This window comes from Drosophila serrata, unplaced genomic scaffold, assembly GCF_035046125.1.
Source record: "Drosophila serrata isolate PLE 108 unplaced genomic scaffold, ASM3504612v1 contig_302, whole genome shotgun sequence".
NCBI lineage: Eukaryota > Metazoa > Arthropoda > Insecta > Diptera > Drosophilidae > Drosophila > Drosophila serrata.
The window spans coordinates 2,150,589-2,169,076 of NW_028257200.1; the positions used below are offsets into that span (position 1 = coordinate 2,150,589).

Below are 18,488 nucleotides of genomic sequence, written 5' to 3' on the forward strand. Positions count from 1 at the left end.
AACAGACTTTTAGAACTGGACCACAGAGGATGAGGCAACACTGGAGGAATTCCAACTGAAACTCCTATACTTCTTTTACTTAAATTGAATTGTAAACTACTATTTAAACCCTGTTTAAATCATAATAGTACTTCACCTGCTCAAGCTCCTCTTGCGGCGATGTGGCCAAGGTCATGGACGGTCCACAGACTACTCCGCTCACTGTCACAGCTGAGCCGCTTATCGGTGGACAGGACTGCCTCTTGAAATCCCTTCGAATGGCCAGCTCGTACCATGGTATCAGCGGTTTGCTTCGCAAGGTCGTCTGGCATCCAATCTTAAAGTCCAACGGATCCATATACTCCGGAGCCATCCGATTGAGATCGCTGACCGCTGCCTCCGCGGAGGCGTATATGTTGCCAGCTGACATGTTGCCTCCTTTGTGCCGCCAGTGACCTCCGCCACCACCAGTGGCCATGTCCAGCATGGAACCCATTGGCACGTCCAGGCTGCGATGCAGACCTGCTCCCATGCTCTTGACCCTCATGTGGCCCAGAGTGTGATAGCGCCTGTCAACGGCATTGGGCAGCATGGGCATGGCACTGGGCATCACCAACATCTCGTCCTGATCGATGGTGGCCAGACTCTGGCTGGTGAAGGATCTCTCCAGGAGCTCGACGCTGCTGCTCCGCTGAGGCACTATGGGCAGCTCGTACAGATTGAGGCGTGTGCTGGTCGGTGGCCTCGTGGGCGTGGCATATATCTTTGGCTTGGCGTACAGACTCTCCCGCCGCACTGGAGCTGGAGGTGGCAGCCCAGTGGGTGACCGGGGCGCCTCGCTCAGTGACAAGGTCAATGGCCGACGATTGACCGTGGGACCGACGGAGTTGTGACGCAAGGTCGGAGGTCTTAGACGCGGCGAATCCCTCTCTTGCATATCGAAACTCATCCGTGGTCCTGGAGAATAGCAGCCACGCTCGGAGCTGTCGTAGGAGCCGCGAATTCCACTATCTAACCTCCGCTTCGGACTATCTGGTGCGGTGTACAGGAAAATAGGCTCCTCCTCGCCGGCGGTATTATAGTCTGGCGTCTTGGGAGTGGCACTGCTTTGCAGGGAGTCCAAGGAGAACCGGGAGTTCTTCTTTACATTCTGGTAATCGCAGGGCATGCTTCCGCCCCCAGAGGAGCTGGAGGCATCCGAGAGCGGACGGAAACCCGAAGGGTTTGTGTATATGGGTTCCACGTCGCCAATGGTGGGAGTCCGTACAGGCTTAGCTCTGGCATAGATCTCCTCTGGCTGACCTCCAGGAAGGCTGTAGTTGCTCCTCAAGGAAACGGTTCGCTGTCGCCTGGGCGTCTTCTGGAGAACCGGAGGAGTAGGCTGGACGGCAGCTGCCGCCTCGGTCTCTGCGGCAGCTCTGATGGAGCGGGATCGGGTCAGACCACGAGCTCGTATCGTGGCATAACCATCGTAGATGGGCACCGAGATCGGCGAGGGAGGCGGACGACTGCCGGCACTGGCTGTGGACATGGTCTCTCGAGTGTTTGGACCCTTGGTTTTCCTTAAATTTCATTTGTTTTCATGTCAGTCTAACTTGTGTGTATGTATTCACTTCAAACATTGATTAATTGCTGCGGCATTCAAATAGAGGTTTTTCATTTATAATCAACCACGCGCACTTAATTGTTCATTGCTAGAGCCCCTTGGGTCTTAAGAGATAAAACTGTATCAATCATTTTTAATTGAAGCCGGGATTCATAAATTGAAGCGGTCCGTTCAACGAACTCGGTCACTCCCTTAACTCCAACTCCCATTCCCCGTACTCGTGCTTGTTCCTCAAACCTGGTTTGTTTCTTAGAGCAAGTTTTCTGATTAACGCTTAATTAGCATCTAATTCACGTGACGCACGTTGCGAGTAAAAGAAAAATCAATAAACGGGTGCCCTTGAAGCAGCTGCTCATTGTGGGTTGAAAATGAAGGGCCTAATGAAATGGAAAGTTGTTTTGGAATCAAAAATGTAACCCATATACCTATTGCTTACAATACCTCTTCAAAACTATTAAAATCTATTTTATATGCGATTGAATTAAGGAAAGTTATAAGAATCTAGGGTATAATATATTAAGGAACCACTTCTAAGGAAGCAGAATAAACCCAACAATGCTAATTTCTTCGATCGAGCAACTGTCATGCCATATTTCGCATTATTTTAACATCTGCCTGACACATTGGAGCAACACGAACCGGCACTTGAGGCATATCTATGTACAAGCATGTCCCAAGCCCAGTTTCAAGACCCATTCCGAGTGGCAGTCTCTCTCCGAAGCGAATGTTCCTGTCACTGTGACTATTTTGCTGTGGCTTTTGCTGCCTGTCAACTCGGTTCGTTGACACTTGGAGCGATGGGGCCGAAGGAGTTCTGGTTCCTTGTGGGGCGATGCGATGCGTTGTAACAAAGACTGCCAACTCACTGGCTGGCCAGCCAGCTAGCCACAGCAACAATAATAACAAGGAAATGCAATAAACAACGATTTTCTAATGTCATCAACATACGAACGACGTTTCGATGTTTCCACTTTATTGCTGTTGATTTTCTGTACTACTGAGCTTTCCGCAGCTGTGACTGTGACTGTGACTGGGGAGTGACCGGGTGAAGGGGATTTGGGGAAACTGTGACTGCTCTGGTCAGTTGCTGTTGTTTTTAGCGCGGTGTGAATTGGCTGTAATTGTTTTGATTGCAGTTCATGGTGTGCCGCTCGAACCTCTCGCTCACTCAGTCACCCATCCCACTTCAGCACATTGAGTCTCAGCCCGGGAGCTTCTAATAAAGAGCAACTTTAATTGTAGACTTGAAGTAGCGATGCCCGGGAATGTATATCATTTTGAAATTGCTCAATGTGAATGAAGTAATTTACTGAAAATTAACGTTCTTCATCAATCAGAGTGGTCGGAACGATAGTTACGAAAGATTGAAGGAGTGAGTTACATTAAGAGTTTGAGGACATTGCGTTGCGTTATCTCTTTTAAGGCCTAAACAATGTCAAAAAGTGCATTTTCTTTTGAATTTTTGGTAACAACATAATCAACCAACCTTAAGTTGTTAATATAAAGTAATTTCTCTAAAGACCCAGTTGGTTACAATCATAACAAAGACAAGGCATTTCTTCTTTAAAAGAAGCCATATTTGCAAATAGTTTTCCAAGAATGTATTAATCCAACCAATAAACTATCTAAATAGGTCTTTCTAGGACAGTGTGAATCACCATCTACGGTTTGATAAGCCACTAAATGGAAAATGCAACCAGTTAGACTTTAAGCTAAAATATAACAAGTCTCCATAGTGAGTTTCCATTTAGCTAAACTTTGTGCAGAGAGGAGAGACAACAAATTTCAATCAATCCGAACACGATTCGTGCAAATTAATTCGAATCAAGCGAATATAAATCAAATTTCGTCAAAAATTCAATAACTTCCAGCCCCCACAGGGCATCGCATTTTTTTGTTGGTTTGTTTGCAAGTTTCAAAACAAAATGTGACTTTTGTGGGTCATGTGGGCGTCTAATTGTTTGCATTTTTTCGAGCCTCGCCATTGTCTACAGAAATTTATGCAATTGCAGCTTGCATTGGCATTTAATAGTTCGCTTCGTATCTATTGTTATGCTAAAAAATATATCTCTGAATTGAACTTTGCGTCTGGCTAAATGGCAGGGGTTCAGGCTGTGCTTGGGATGGAGTCGGTTCCCTGTGCGCAGGCGTTTTTCCTATATTTTTCCGATATTTTTCCTATCTGTAACGCACCTCTGACAGCATTGACAACTTTCGCCGAAATGCAAAATGCACGGCCTGGGGACTTATCGCGAAGGTCTGTCGCACAGTCTGTCTGAAGTCTAAGGCGAGACTTTCGACTTGAGAGAGTCTCTTAGAGGCCTTTCCTGTGGGCTGCCCAAACTGCCAAGTCTAGACAGCGAGGCTGCCGATGCCGTCTTATCAGTCATTAAAATCGCAAAAGGAAATTGCTTCGAGTGTGAGTACCTACAGCAAACATTAAAAACAACTCTCAAGTCAGCAGCTCACTGGGACGAGCATTTGATTAATGTCTTTCGGAAATGGAACAAACTATTGGCGAAAATAAAAAATGTTGACGATTAAATTGTGAATTAACTCTCAACATCGAAACATGTTCAGCAAAGTAGCTCCAAGGGGTGACTATTTTTACTGATGATGCTGTCCGGAAAGCAGCTGACATTGGAGCTTCAGCTCTGACTTTGGATTTGGCTTTGGGATCGCCGCACTCCATTGATCGATTATTTCCAGCTACGCAATTTGCGGGCACAAAAAACCCGTCAGCTAATTGTGTCAGGCTCAAAACATCCAAAATATTCTGAGCGTTCAATGACAAAAACTGGTTGAACGAAAAGCCAAAACAAAGCTCACTGCGGCTGTCAACTGCATATCTAAGTGGCTCGCTTCGGTTATGTTTGGGCGGCAGTTTTGACGAGCTCTCAGGTGTGGGGTCGAAAACTTGAAAACCTTTCAATTCGAGCTCTTTTATGGGACTCCTCCACTTGGCTGATCAAGAAGTCACCTCATTAGATCATTTCGGGAGTGCTTAAGTAACAAAACGTGATGGTAAGAAATCATAAAAGCAAAAAAAAAAACAAAAATTCATGCCCGCCATTAATGAGTTTTATAGCTCGTATTTCAAATTTATAGAAATAAGCATTTGAAAAAATATTTCCGTTGACAGCGGCGGCGCCTGAATTGCCAAAAGTTGTTCAACCGAAATTCGGCTTAACCCGGGCTTATCAACGAACGGTTATCTCGCCGGGTCTCAGCTTCGATCGTAAAATTATAAAATTTATGTATTTATGCAAAAACGAAAACAGAAACTGTCTTGGTCTTGAGTAGGGGAGCGGCAGCGATCTAAAAAAATAAACACGAAATGTATTTTGTATTTTATTTTTTATACTAAAAACGTCACTCTGGCGTTCGTGGGGAACCTGACATGAGGAAAACAAGAGGAGAGGCTTATTTTTAGTTTAATTGTGAAGGCTATAAGTATACAGTCCTTATGGAAGAGTATAAACTATACTTTAAATATGTAGTTGTTAAACAAATATGACCTCTGAGAGGGTTCTTTCTTCTCTAAAGATCCACAGAGCGACCTATTTATTTATAATAATTCCTAAAAAGATTTCGTTCTTGAGCGGGTGGTTTTTCCACCAAAACTGGTTTGTGAATCTTAAGTTTCATCATCATAAGAGTGTAGAGTGAGCGGACAAGGCGATCGCTTGGGGTTCTCCACTTCCTCACTCGACGCACTTGACAACAACACAAGCACTTTTGCACAATTATAAACAATTGGGGCTAATTTAAGTTTCTGCTTCTTTGTCTACTGCCACACAGTCTGGTGGGGGCTGTGCAACATCGTGCACCATAACAGCCACGTAACTCGAGAGGATCGTTTGTTCGTTCGAGTGGGGAAATGAGTTTTTGCGTCAGAGAGGCTTATGTACATATATATAGCCCTAATGCATTCCATAAAGAGTTACTTGAGGCGCGAGATGCGGCAATTGCATTTGAGCTTGCAATAAAGATGCATTTATATGCAGGGCCACCCATTGCATAACGAAGGTCAACCCGATGAGTGGCAGAACCAGAAATTCATTCAATCGATGTTGAGCTGGAAAATGCGTGTCTAAACATAATGCTGACGCCAATGCGGAGATAATGTCTACTTAATGAGATGGAAAGACTGCAATCTCCCGCCAGAGAAGGCGTCACATATGTTTGCAAACTTAATTGGACAGGAGATTAAATAAACGGTTTGTTTGTGAGGTGGATTATAGGACTTGAGATAAAATGTTGCTCAAAACGACTAGATTTTCTATGCTTACAATTATGAGAATTAAGTTAAGTGGCTGTAAGTCTAATATTAAGATTAATCTTTGGGCTAGGAAATGGCTTTGCTGCCTCCTTGGTAGTGTCCATGTTGGACAGGCAAGCAGTTACCCAAAAAGTGTACGAGAGGGAAAAACTTTTTCATTATTATTATTAGCAAATGGAGAGGGGACTTTGGATGCAATCTGGGGATAGGGGGCCCAAAAAGTCATCAGCATAATCAACAAGGGAGAAGGGCGGCGAATGTTGCATGCAACATGCACACGACTGTCGACTGTCTGACAGACTGATGCGATGTTGTCGTCATTGTTTTGTGGCTACACAATAATTTCAGATACCCCCATTGTTGGTGTCCGTCATGTGGATGGACCCAGATGTGAACAAGGGAGCAGCTCTCCAAGCCAGCGACTGGCAATTGTAATTACGGACAAGCCAAGTGGAACTCCAGTTCTCCAGTTCTCCCTTCGAAATTCGGTTCAAGCCGAGCCTTATCAGCATGCAGACCAATAAATTTCCAATTGCATTTCATTAGCTTTAAGCATTCAGTTCGTTTCGACCAGGGCTCGCTGATAAATTGTCTGCTGACGTGATTTGTGTACCAGAGACGATTCCGATTTCCAAGGGGCTATCGTTTTGATTAGATTTCTAGACATTTTCCTTTTGGGTTTTGAATGAACTGACTCCTGCTTGTGCTCGGATCGTATGCAAATTTTCCTGTTTCTGTCTTGAAAGTGAAGTGGAAGTGGTCGAGATGCTTTCTATGCGATTAACGCAGTCCGGACATATTGATGGATGTCTTAAGATACGTCATATGATAATCACAAATCCCACACTTACGAGTCGGGTGCCGACTCTGTAAATCAAGTGACGAAAACAGGAAGAGTGACGGCTATGGAAATTCATAAATTTCCCTTAAATGGAAACTATGCTTGGTCCGCCCTAGAGATCATATCGAATTTACCAAATTGATCCAAGAAAAGAAGTCGTCTACCTCGCGAGGAATATTATTCTGGCTGGCACGATGATAATTAAATTTTCAAGAACTTGGGGGAGCGCCTTCTGTGGAAACTGAAGCACTAAATGGAAGTCCAAGATAAGAGCCCAGTTGGAGTCGGGGACTTGGCCTTTCCGAGAATCATTGTGGAGTGGATCTGCAGCATGTGGAGACAGAGTTTGATGCTCTCTCTCAATACGTTCAGGGTTCAACTGTTTGTGAACTGCAATTAGACGCAGAAGCTGAGCGAACTGAATCTAGCAGCTGCCACAATATTAGTTCCAGCTGATTAATGATTGCAGCGCATTCCTTGCCCCTTTAAGGTGCCACTCCTCTCGCGCGGAGTCCAACAAAAAGTAGACAAAGGGTGACTATAATGGCTATTTATCGAGTGTCAGCTAGGGACAAGGACGGTTGCAGCTTGCTGTTCGCGTGGCAGCTGCCACTGCAACATGTTGCCAAAGGTGCAGCTCCAATTAGCCAGGACGAAAGGTGCAACGATAGGGTAAGCATTCCGAAAGGCAGCCGGTAATTTGCTCAATGAGAGAGGTTTGAAAGCCATTTATGTAATTATGTGTACAAGAAATAAGTGGATGCCTTATATGCATTTACTGGAAATGAGATGCTTCAATTCCCTTTTATATTACAGAAGTTTTATATGTTATTCGAAGTCAAATAATACTTTTTGAAATTCAAAACCTGTAATTTGTATACTCTGCAAGAACATAACCTTTAAATACGTTTTTCAGTATTCCCAACAATTTGTGCTGAGTATGTATAAATGCTTGAAACATTTCTCTTTGTCGTTTCTATATATATGTGTATGCCTTTCTATTCTCTCAACTCTTTCCCACCTCTCTTTAAGTTTACATTTTCCCATGACAATTTTCCTACTTTAATGGCTTCCCCTCGACAATCATTTCTTGTTCAGTTTTGATAATTATCATTTCTCTGCGTTTTCTTTAAATCAAATCAGGCATTGTTGGGCAATTAACATGGACGGAAAAGAATCCACAGAGGAGATGAAACCCTATTAACAGGTAGCGCCTCAATGGGACTCTACTTAAGTATGCCAGACATGCGCCTTGGGTTCCGATATCTGGGATTTGGCGGGTCATTAGCCCTGCGAACGGATGAACACAGTAGCAGGCAATCGATGAGGGTCACAGGTCGCCTCATAAAGACCGCCCATTAATTAAGAGCCCTAAACGAACTTTCCTTTAGTTTTCCCACTTTTACAGCCTGTAATATAAGGGGAAAAGTTTGCAGCGTAGTACAGGATATACCTTAATTATGTATGTATTCCCAAATGAACCTCCATTTTCTAATTTCCTATAGCTGCGAAGGGTATACAACATTCGACTCAGCCTTCTAACTTCCCTTCTCGATTAAAGTGTTTCTGGGCTTGCTCTGTGTGCCGAGTACATTTGTTTGTCGGACTGATCACATATTTACATGGCATTTACATCAAACACACTGAAATGCAAATCACCCAACAGCTGCCCCACGAGAGATGGATGCAGACTGTTTGGCGGCACCCAGAGTCGGTGGAGTTGCAAGGCGCTTGACATCGATTCCCTCTGCCACACAACTCTCGCCAAACAACAAAATTGGAGTAGACACTGCCATTTCCAGACAGTCGATCACAAGGAAAAGTGAGGAAAATTGCCGATCTTCATATCGGGAAGAAAAGCCAGGTGTTTGTTGTTCAGAGGCCCAGGCAGGAAAGGCAACCGATCTTAGGACACTTTCGTGATATCTGCGAACATGAGTGCCATGAATTGCCCAACGAGCGATGGCCGGAAATTGTTATGGACTCGTGCGATCGGCGATCCATGGCGGCTAATTGAACTGGAAAACTTGAGCACAGTTTTTCCCTCGCCGATTTTCACACTTTCTCGCGCCAGTGCCAGAGACAGAGCAGTTCAAAGAGAAACGGCTATTAGAAATCAAAAACAACTTCAAAGTTGAAGCCTGACGACGGTGTGCGAAAAATTACAAATTAAAAACTAATTTTCCATCGCCTCCCCTAATACTTCCCCTCCCAGATTTTTCAGGCATGGCCAATTTTGATTAGTCGCTAAAGAAAATGTATACACTCCAAGAGGTGGAACGAGCCAAGATTGAAAAATCAATCATCGTCAAGGATGATGGCAAAAGTTCGTCTGAAAACTGCATTAATAATTGGAGGATTTTTTAAATTGAAAAAAGGAAGCCCTAAATGTTGGGGAGCTCCATTCCTGTAATGCCATCCCAATAGGAATTTATTACAAACAGTTCAAAGCGGAAGAAGGAAATTGATACATGGAGGGTGGAAATGGTGGGAAATGGTGGGAAATGCTGCATTCCCTTTTCCCAATTTTAATTGATGGCTTTCCACGCACAGAAACACGCAACACGAGACGCGGAATCGTGAGGGAGGGTGACACCTCATCATATTAGGGACAGCTGTCCCGGGAAACAGGGAACCCATATGCGAGGGAGATTCGGAAATTTTCATCTGGATTACGCGGAGGGATGCGATGCGTGTGCCAGTACAGTCACAGCTAAATCGCTGGCTTTTCCTTTTGTATTCAAAGTCATTAGCGAAAAATCAATGGAAAGTATGTGATATTTGTTTGTTTTAAATTTGCCATCTCATATATGTATTTTCCACCATCAAAGTCACACAAAAAAACACAAATTCTTTTCACGTAAATGCAACTGAACTACTAAAGGAAAGAGAGAGAGAGAAAAAACCTAATAAAAAGTCACAATGCAGCAGACAAAGTATTTTATTATTCCTTTATTTTTTCGGTTCCCCCTCTTTTTGACATGTTTGTGCAATTTGTGTGTAGGCTACTGTTCGGCTCGATTGAATGGGACATGGATGCAGTCAAGGGGGTTGATTAATGGTCTTGGTTGAAGATCATAAAGTGATATTTCTTGTAAGCCTTGTTGAGGGTGGTTCGTTGAAGAGATTGCATCAAAATGGTAGTACTTATAGGGAAAATATAATGAAATATATATATAAAATAGTGGATATATAAAGCTGATTACACACAAAAATGGGATATAGACTGTTCTGGCTGGGAGTTTAAAGGTGCCTTAGGTGATTTTACAGAACAGAAATTTTAGGTTTCCTTTTAAAGATTGCCCAAATGAAGTCTCTAAGTTGGATTTTCTATTTAGTTAATTATTTCCTATACTACCTATATCTATATAGCTAGATTTGTTCACTACGCCTCTGCCTGGTTTGGAGTGGCATGTGTTCAACCTTTTCGTCGCATGCATATGTATGAATAGCACCTAAACTGAACTCATTTCGACACGCTCCATTAAACGATTGTGCCATTGTTGCACATCTCCCTGCACCTAGGAAAATCTCCATGGTGCCCCTATGATTTGCTGTATTTTGACAAAAATTTAAAAGCGAGAACAAATTAAAAGAGAGACAGGAGGAGGATTTTCGCGAGGTCCAAAACTATTCTTTTGGCGGCTGGAAAATTGAGTAACTCAAGGGGAATGGGAGGTATGAAGACCCTAGCAATGAACACCACTTCCGCGTTGTTAATTGTGGCAGCAACTTGTTTGTTTATCAACTGTCAGCTCCGTTGCCCGGTTGTTAATTTAAGCGCTTTTAGGTGAACTCTTTGTTATCTTTCTGTGTCAGCAGTTCTGAGCGTTGGAGAGAACGTTGGGCATATTTTTTAATTGTGTTTGGCTGACCGGTTTCGAAGCTAATACATATATTCATTCACTCCAGCGCGTATTTTGTATTTTTTTGCACGTCACAAACACGTTTCGCCAAGGCTCTGGGCTTTGGTCACTTATTAATAGCTCTGGAAAGCTGCTCAATGAACCTTTTCTACTTGTGTAATTCTCTGTATTCCTTACAGATCTTCACTTCACGCAACACTTTGGTAATCAGTTGGGTAAACAGCCGCAAGCGAACTGCGGCGATCACGCACTCCAGATACACCCGCTCAGATACGCAGATACACTCGGCTACTCGTACTCGCAGATACTCGCGTGCGCGCCTCTCGATCGTGTGTGTGCTTCTCGGCGAGCGGCAGTTCGGCAACTAACCCCAGTCGATGTTGAGCAAGATCAGTTGAGCTACCCCGTGAGCGGAGCGCAGATACACTGTCGCTCAAGGAATAGGTTGGAGAGTTTAAAGAACTTGTATTTGGATTGTTATCCATTTAACAAACACTAATTTGTTGATATTTTTGTAAAGCTCTAAGACGGTGTTTCAATTATTATTCGTATTTTCACACTTGCAGATACACCCATTCAAATACTGAGATACAATCAAGTCGAAGATACTCGCGCTGGCGCCACCTGCCGTCTATTTACTCCAAACTGTTCACACATTAGGAGAGTATCACAGAGCGGGAACGGTACTCAAACTAACCCCAGTAAGATCAGTGTGCCGAGAAAGAGAGAGAACCGATGATCGGCAACATGTTGCCAGGTGCTATGCAGCATGTTGCTAGCTTAAACTCTGCGTATTTCCGAGTTTGATTTCGATTTTTGTGCGTGTAGCTCGACCTCGAACGCGGAACTGAACAGGACCCACTCGACAGCCAAGTCCTTTGGCAACCTCTGCCAACGGCGCAGCAGCAGCGGTGGCAATGACGCCGACTTGGCGGCGACAAAACAAATAACAGAATCCAGGCGGAAAAACAAAACGCTGACGAGACGGGTGGAAAAAAACAGGCGAAAGGAAGCGCCAAAAGTTGTGTCACTCCGGTTTGGCAGGGGAGCTACAGCCAAGGCTAAGGATCTATGGGTCCTTTGGGAGAGAGTGTATAGTCTTTGACATATTCTCAGAGTGATAAATATCCGGAAAAAGTTAGTAATATAAACAAATATTTTAAGAGCATTTTCAGGACTTTTGTTGATGTTGAAGTTAACATTTGTTACTAATACAAAGCTAAAGTTATTATTTCGCAGGAGATTTCATAAGTCGGTGTGGCCTGAACCCGAATATCCTGCAGGATTGTCCCAGACTGAGGCCAGGCGCCAATGTGTCGGCTTCGGTGGAGTGAACGTCCTTATTTGTGGGCTCTGTCACAGTCATCTGCCCCATCGACGACGACGACGACGACGCCTTATTTAGATGTGCGCAGAACTATGAGCAAGTGAATGAAAAAAAATTACAGACGCAGCTTCCTGGACGGCCAAGGCGAGGACACAACAAAGTGGAAAAAATTGCAAATTTTAGTTTTTGTGGATTTGTGGCGGTAAGGCCAAAGTGAAGGACAACCCTGTGGGGACACACAGTCAAACCTAACACCCGACGTTGTAGTTTATTTTTGGCACAAGACATTGTGGCGCCAAAAAATATAAGGAAAAAGAGATGCGTCTGTACCTATATGCTCTTGTATGGAGGCCAAGCTCCAAGGACTGAGCCATCATAAAGTTGGGAGCACTTATTTTGGGTGGATTGCTTAAATAGACTACTGGGGTGGCAGGCACCAAATGATGGATTGAAGTTGGGGTTATTGGCTTTAGAACTACCCGACATTTGTTGTTGGCTTTTGGCTGATACCAGCATAAATTTTTGGGGGAGCTTATAATCTTTGATTCCCTATTCGAAATGGGTTATTAGTAAATGGAAGCCAAGAATTGATTTCTCGATTGAGTCCAAGGATGAGATATAAGCTTCGTTTATGGGAGCCTAAGTCGCAATATAAGTATATGGATACAACATACTATACTTAATATAATATATATATATATAGTTTCTGAAAGAAAATTCATTATTTTATACATACCAGACTTAACACATATTTTTAATAGCAATTGTTCACTTACCTAAAATGAAAAGAGAGAAATACATTGTTATTAATAAACAAGACTTAAGGTAAAACACAAGGAACTAGATCTACTTTTTTACTTGAGACAATCAAAACCATTTTCCTAGCCCCCATTAAACACTTTACTTGATTGCTCTCTCTTCCAGCTCGTTTCAATTTAAAGTAAATCTAAACAAACTATTTTTTAATAATAAAAATATATGCATAAGTTGGATATTCCTGGTGTGGAGATAATCCATTAAACTGCTTTTATCTTCAAGTGGCTGTGTGTTGGTTTTAAAACCTAAATCAATTACAGGGCATTCTGCATCTATTTCTGTGTGTAGTTTGGCGTAGATTACCTTCCAATTGCCCCTCTAAACCCCATCTCAGACCCACTCATCCCAGATAGAGTCATCTGGGATTGCTCTGCCTTTTTGGCGCGTGTATTTGACGCTGGGGGCGATCTTTCGTTCTAGTGCTTTATAGTTATGCTTCTTTGTCTTATCGGCGGGACGACGAGGGGGAAATAGTTCCAAGGGGTGGCTACTTGGGAACTCTATCGCGATCTTTATGTTATTACAATTTCAAGCACGAAGTCTCCTCCCTGGGACTGACGCCTCCGGTCACCGGGGTCACTTCAGAGTGCGTGATAAATGGGCGCGTCTCTCACTTTTACCCTCCATCCCTGGAGCCATGTGTAGTTCGATGTTTTCGTTGAGGTTTAATATTTATGGCCAGTGATAAGATTGCTCAATTGGGGTTTTCTACAGCGAAAACAGTGGCGGGGAACTGAATTGGACTCCGGCTCAGCCCAAAAGCTGTTTAAAGTTGATGTAGGTTGGAAGTTTTATAAGCAGCTTGGGGTTTTGTGTGTGCATTTGTATGAAACGAACTATGAACTACCATAAAGCTTAGTCTGATAAGCAGGAATAGGGTGGGGAAAGGGAGTCAAGGGATGGTTCCTAACACTATTACTTTTATATAATAATAACAGTTTCAAAGCTTAAAGTTCAAGTTATTAAACGACTAAAGAGCAAAGTTGAACAATTCTGAGCTCTTGTAAAAGATTCACTCTGACTTGGGTTAAAATAATATATGAATTTCATATGAACTGATCTGGTTTTTCTGACTTTTTAGTCCTTTTCAGACTTTGATAGTTTAGGTTTAGAGCAATACATACCATAACCAATGTGAATGGCTAAATAACTTTTAACATAAATATATATATAGAATTAAATCTAACACTAACCACTGGAATTCACATAAAAACCTTCAATTTTTTGATTACTAAACTTTATGTAAAATAAAATTTAAGCTAACAACCAACTTCAATGGCCAAATCAAACACAATGTAGCGAATTCACTATTTCCAGCACATTCAGCAATATCTCTTCTCCTAAAAATAAATGTTTACAAATTAAAGGGTGCAACTAAAATATGCTTCATTCTATTGGAGCTGCCCACACTTGGGCACTCATCTTTCGAGGGCTCTTCAAAAGTTCGCAAACTGCATTGTCAGACAGCAGTAGATTTCCTCGAACAAATGTGAAAAACCGAACCAGCTGGCAGTGTGTGTGTGTGTGTGTGGCAGCTTCAGTTTTTCCAACTACCGCAAAGTGAAATTTCATGACGTCGAAGCTCCGCAAACGGGCGTCTGTCAATAAAAAAGTACCCGTAATAAAAAAAGAGCCAATAGCAAATAATATGCGGCATAAATGCCAGCAGACGGGCCAGAGAGGGGGGGAAGTCGGGCGGATCAAGAGATCGATAGACAGACAAAGGGGGAACATATCGGCATTTTTGCCATTATAAACCGTGGCAGAAATTTAATTAACGCAGAAAACTTTGCCCAAGACAATGGCAAGGAAAGCCAAGAGAAAACGACATCAAAGTCAATGGGCAATTAAAAAGTTTTTAATCTACAATAAGTACTGGCAAACTGAGAAAATTGAGAGGGGGGCTGTAAAAAGGACGAAAAAGCAAACAAACTTGGCAACTCAAGTCAAGAAGTTATAACGTTTAAAAACTAAAGTATTTGTTCACTTCAATAGGGGTTCTCTTAAATGTTGATTAGCAAAAAACAAGAGAGACTCGTAACTTGATATTTTTGTGTTCAATGCCTACTCCAACTCGGCTATTGAATAATTTATATAGATCTGTCCAGAAAGACTACCTTCTCCCCCAAAGTTATAAAACGAATACTTTGAGTACAAGCATTTGGTGGTAAATGGCATTCATTCTACATATAAATCATGCCAAAGGCGACCCATTTTCCGACCTGCATTCCCCAACACCCAGCCACCTAATCCACTTAACCAGCCAGACCCAGATCCAGACCCGGCATTTCAGACCATATATCAGCTGCTGGAGATTCCAGCAGACATATTCAAAGACTCCACATTGTTTGCACTTTTATGGCAGCTGGGAGCAGCGGAAAGTTGTTCGTTCTCAATTGCAGAAGTGGTCGGACTTATTGGCAAAAGTTTTCATCAGCTTAAGGTCTCGTTTAAGGTCCATCGAATCAATCAAGTCGATTTTTCGCCATTCACACGCACGCCTTGACCTTGGCACTTTCCTGCAGACCTTCGGACACCCACCGACCACCGACCACCGACTGGAGGCGAAAATTAAGGAAAATATAAAAGATTTATGTTGTCTGCCTGTCTGGCCCCGATAAATTTGATGGCCAAGGTGTGGGTGGTGTGTGTGTGGGTGGCCATAAAACACTGTACAGCCTTCGACAATGTAGACAACCATAAAACATACAATGGCTCCTCAAGCGACTCCCCCGTGGAATGCAATTTAAAGTTTCATTTTTTTGTGATGAAAATTGTTGTGAAGTAAATTTCCAAAATGAATCAACTTCAGGCACGACGAGCATAGGAAAAAAAATGGCACCCAAAAGTAGGCAAGACTGGCGCTCTTCCTCGTCGAGTACTTCTTTCTGTCTGCCACGGAAGTTTATCAGGCTTTTGCGTGACTTTCGTTGACAACGCGCTCACCCAAACACAAGTCCAAGTTCCCGTGCTCATACACAGGGAAAAGGACCAAGTTTAGTTTAGTTTATAAGTCAAGAAAGGAAGCTAAACTGAGTAGCAATAGAGGTAGCCCGAGAGATGGATAGACACACATTGCTAGCTCAAATAAACTTGTAAAGATAATCTGTCCTTAAGCAAGTCATTGTATTTGTATTTTAATACTCGAAAGTTTCAAGCAGCTTTATCTAAATTCCATTGAATTCACTCATCAACTAGGGATACATTAATTTTTCCTGTGTATCAAATATCTGAAATGGCATATGACGGGAAAAACTTGCCGGGAAAAGTTAAAAAGCTGAATGCAGACTGACTGCCTGATAAGCGAAGCGAATGAATCTTTCAAAGCGGCAAGCTTTTTGGCACACAATTTGCTAAGGAAAAGGATGGGAGTGCTGGGGAGTCCTGGGGAGTCGCCACATTTTTTGAATTCCTCCCCTGAACATGGGCAATGCAAATGCGCCAAATGCTGCAACAGCTGCGAGAAGCAAATAAATTGTGCCCCAAAGAACGCGGCATAACCACTTAAATTAATGGTCGGGCACAATGCAGACTATAGGGGCTGAACTATAAAAGATGCGGTGAGCCAGATTAGGAGCACAAGAACTCCCCTTTTCCCCTCTGTAAATAATTCAGGTGCAATTTAATTGCTTGGATCCTTGCAGTTGTTATGCTGTATGTTTGTGGCTTTGCTCCTGTTGCAGTGGCCAGGCGCAAGTGCATTTCAACATATCTTGCAGCATACTTTGCGGATTGTTGTGGCATAAACAAGAGTAAAAAGAGTTTTGCTCATAGCTAGCAAAAGAGAGATATAAGTTAAGTTCTTGGAAAAGAATTAATTAATTATGAATATTTGGTTTGTTTTCCACTTGTAGTTACTATTCAACAGCAAGAAAATGTGCAGACTATTTTGCTCCTTCAAGGCAACTTTCTTAAGCAATAAATTGTAGGAATTATAGCAACATAAATCCGTCTCATCGAAAGGTTTCCTTCAACATATGTGCTATCCTCGCGATTCATAATTTATCCAGACTTAAACTAGGCTCTCGCATTCGCAGTACTCACGTTTGTCGACAGTTGGCTGCTCAGGCTGAGCACCTGGTCCCGTGCATCCTGCAGCTCGCGCTTCAGCCTCCGGATCTCGTGCGCCTGTCGCTCCTCCGCGTTGCCGTACAAGGAGCTGCCTCCGGACAGCAAAGAGGCGGCACTGCCGTGGACTGAAACGGAAACGGAAGCGGAAACAAAACGGGTGAGTTGCATTAATCTGCATATAAAGAATGCACTTGGGCAAAACTTTTACGAAAAGATCAACTTACATATTTAAACTTTTAGTAAGATATTAATGGGATAGGAAATATAATATGCTTTCAAAGGTATACTATCTTTAAGAAGGGATTAGATTATTTATATTTTTCATGATATTACTATTATTTTGACTTTATTTACTGGTAAGTTGTAGCAAACAAATATTAAAATTTTACTCACCTTCGTCATTTTTCTTGGGATATGTAAGCCGATGACCGACAATTGCTCCAGCACTTGCACCAGAAACCACTGCAGACGCGGCATGAGTGGGCGAGAGCACGGAGGCGGCTGCCACAGCGGCTGAGGAGAAAGAGCCACGGGCGAGGGGCGTCGGCGAGGTGGGCTGACTCCAGGCCACGCCACCCACTCCACCTGGATGGCCTTGTGCCGCCTGCGATTGGGCCGCCATGGCAGCTGCCATTTGAGCGGTGAGCACACCGTTTGTGCCCACGGGCAGGCAATAGTACGGCTCAATTTCCACTTCGCCTCCACGGCTCAGCATCGAGGGATACATTTTCTCCGATTTCGTGGATCTGAAATGAAAACGTGTTAGTCTCGGGTGGGGTTTCCAATTTGACAGAGCCTCTGTCTGGCATTGTGTATGCAGAAAATGTATACGCAGTGATGATTTAAGGAATAAAGCAAAGGAAATATGTAAGTTAAATGCATCTGTAGGGGGAAACAAACAGGATTTGTTGCACCATCTTTCTATACCCTAACTAGTTATTATGCCAATCTGAACAGTGAACAAGTTAAACACTATAGTTTCCTACAAACATCCTCCCATCCGACTAATTCAGTTACAAATTGATCCCGACATGTGGACATTGTGCGTCAGGAGTGATAAGGATGGACTCATGGCTGCGGTGGGGTTCCTAGACAAATTGTCATAAAATGCAGAGATTTCCACAAGCTCACACAATGACCACACCATAGAATAGGAAGCTTTGAAGGGGATCCAACGCCTGTCTCCGCTCTGATAACTGTGACATTAATGGCATTCCACATGCAGATCTAATATTACGTATACGACATGTGACACTGGATGAGTGACTGTCGTTGTTTGCAGTTTCTGGCCAGAGCTGTCGCTTTTCCCGGAAGCTATTTGCTAACCCACTTCTGTGTGTGTTCTTTGCTGTAAAATTTGATAACAGGCCACGGAACTACTGTGGGATTTCCACTTGCCAACTCCTTGCTCACCCCTACACACACACCCCTACACACACTAGCCTCTGCATAATTGAAGAGGAGTCATTGAAAACCAAAGCCTGGCACAATAAGCAGATTAGTTTGGGGAGAGAGATTGGAGTGAAAGCTGGGAGTGTGGTTAGGCTACCAGGAAATGGGGGATTCCAACTAGATATACTTATGTTTTCTCTTTGGAAATGCCAAATATGTTTGTATGGAATGGATTGTTGGCTTAGTTAAATTACACTTTCAGCTTTCAATAATCAAAAATCCAAGCTTATCTAAGAAATGCTTTTAAT

At 43.0% G+C, this 18,488-nt stretch overlaps 1 protein-coding gene across 14 annotated transcripts in view; it reads right to left on the minus strand.

Annotated features, from left to right (window-relative positions):
• sick (sickie) overlaps positions 1-18,488 on the minus strand; it is a 142,974-nt gene that overhangs the window by 10,674 nt on the left and 113,812 nt on the right. For 10 of the 14 annotated variants that reach the window (XM_086837347.1, XM_086837345.1, XM_086837343.1 and 7 more), the window contains 2 exons: positions 17,182-17,534; positions 16,762-16,913 (listed from right to left, as the gene is read on the minus strand). In XM_086837347.1, coding sequence (XP_086693473.1) covers positions 16,762-16,913; positions 17,182-17,534 — 505 coding nt within the window. Of the gene's footprint in view, positions 1-136; positions 1,690-10,717; positions 10,949-16,761; positions 16,914-17,181; positions 17,535-18,488 lie in introns of those variants that run through there. The other 4 variants (XM_086837356.1, XM_086837355.1, XM_086837353.1 and 1 more) reach the window with 4 other exon arrangements.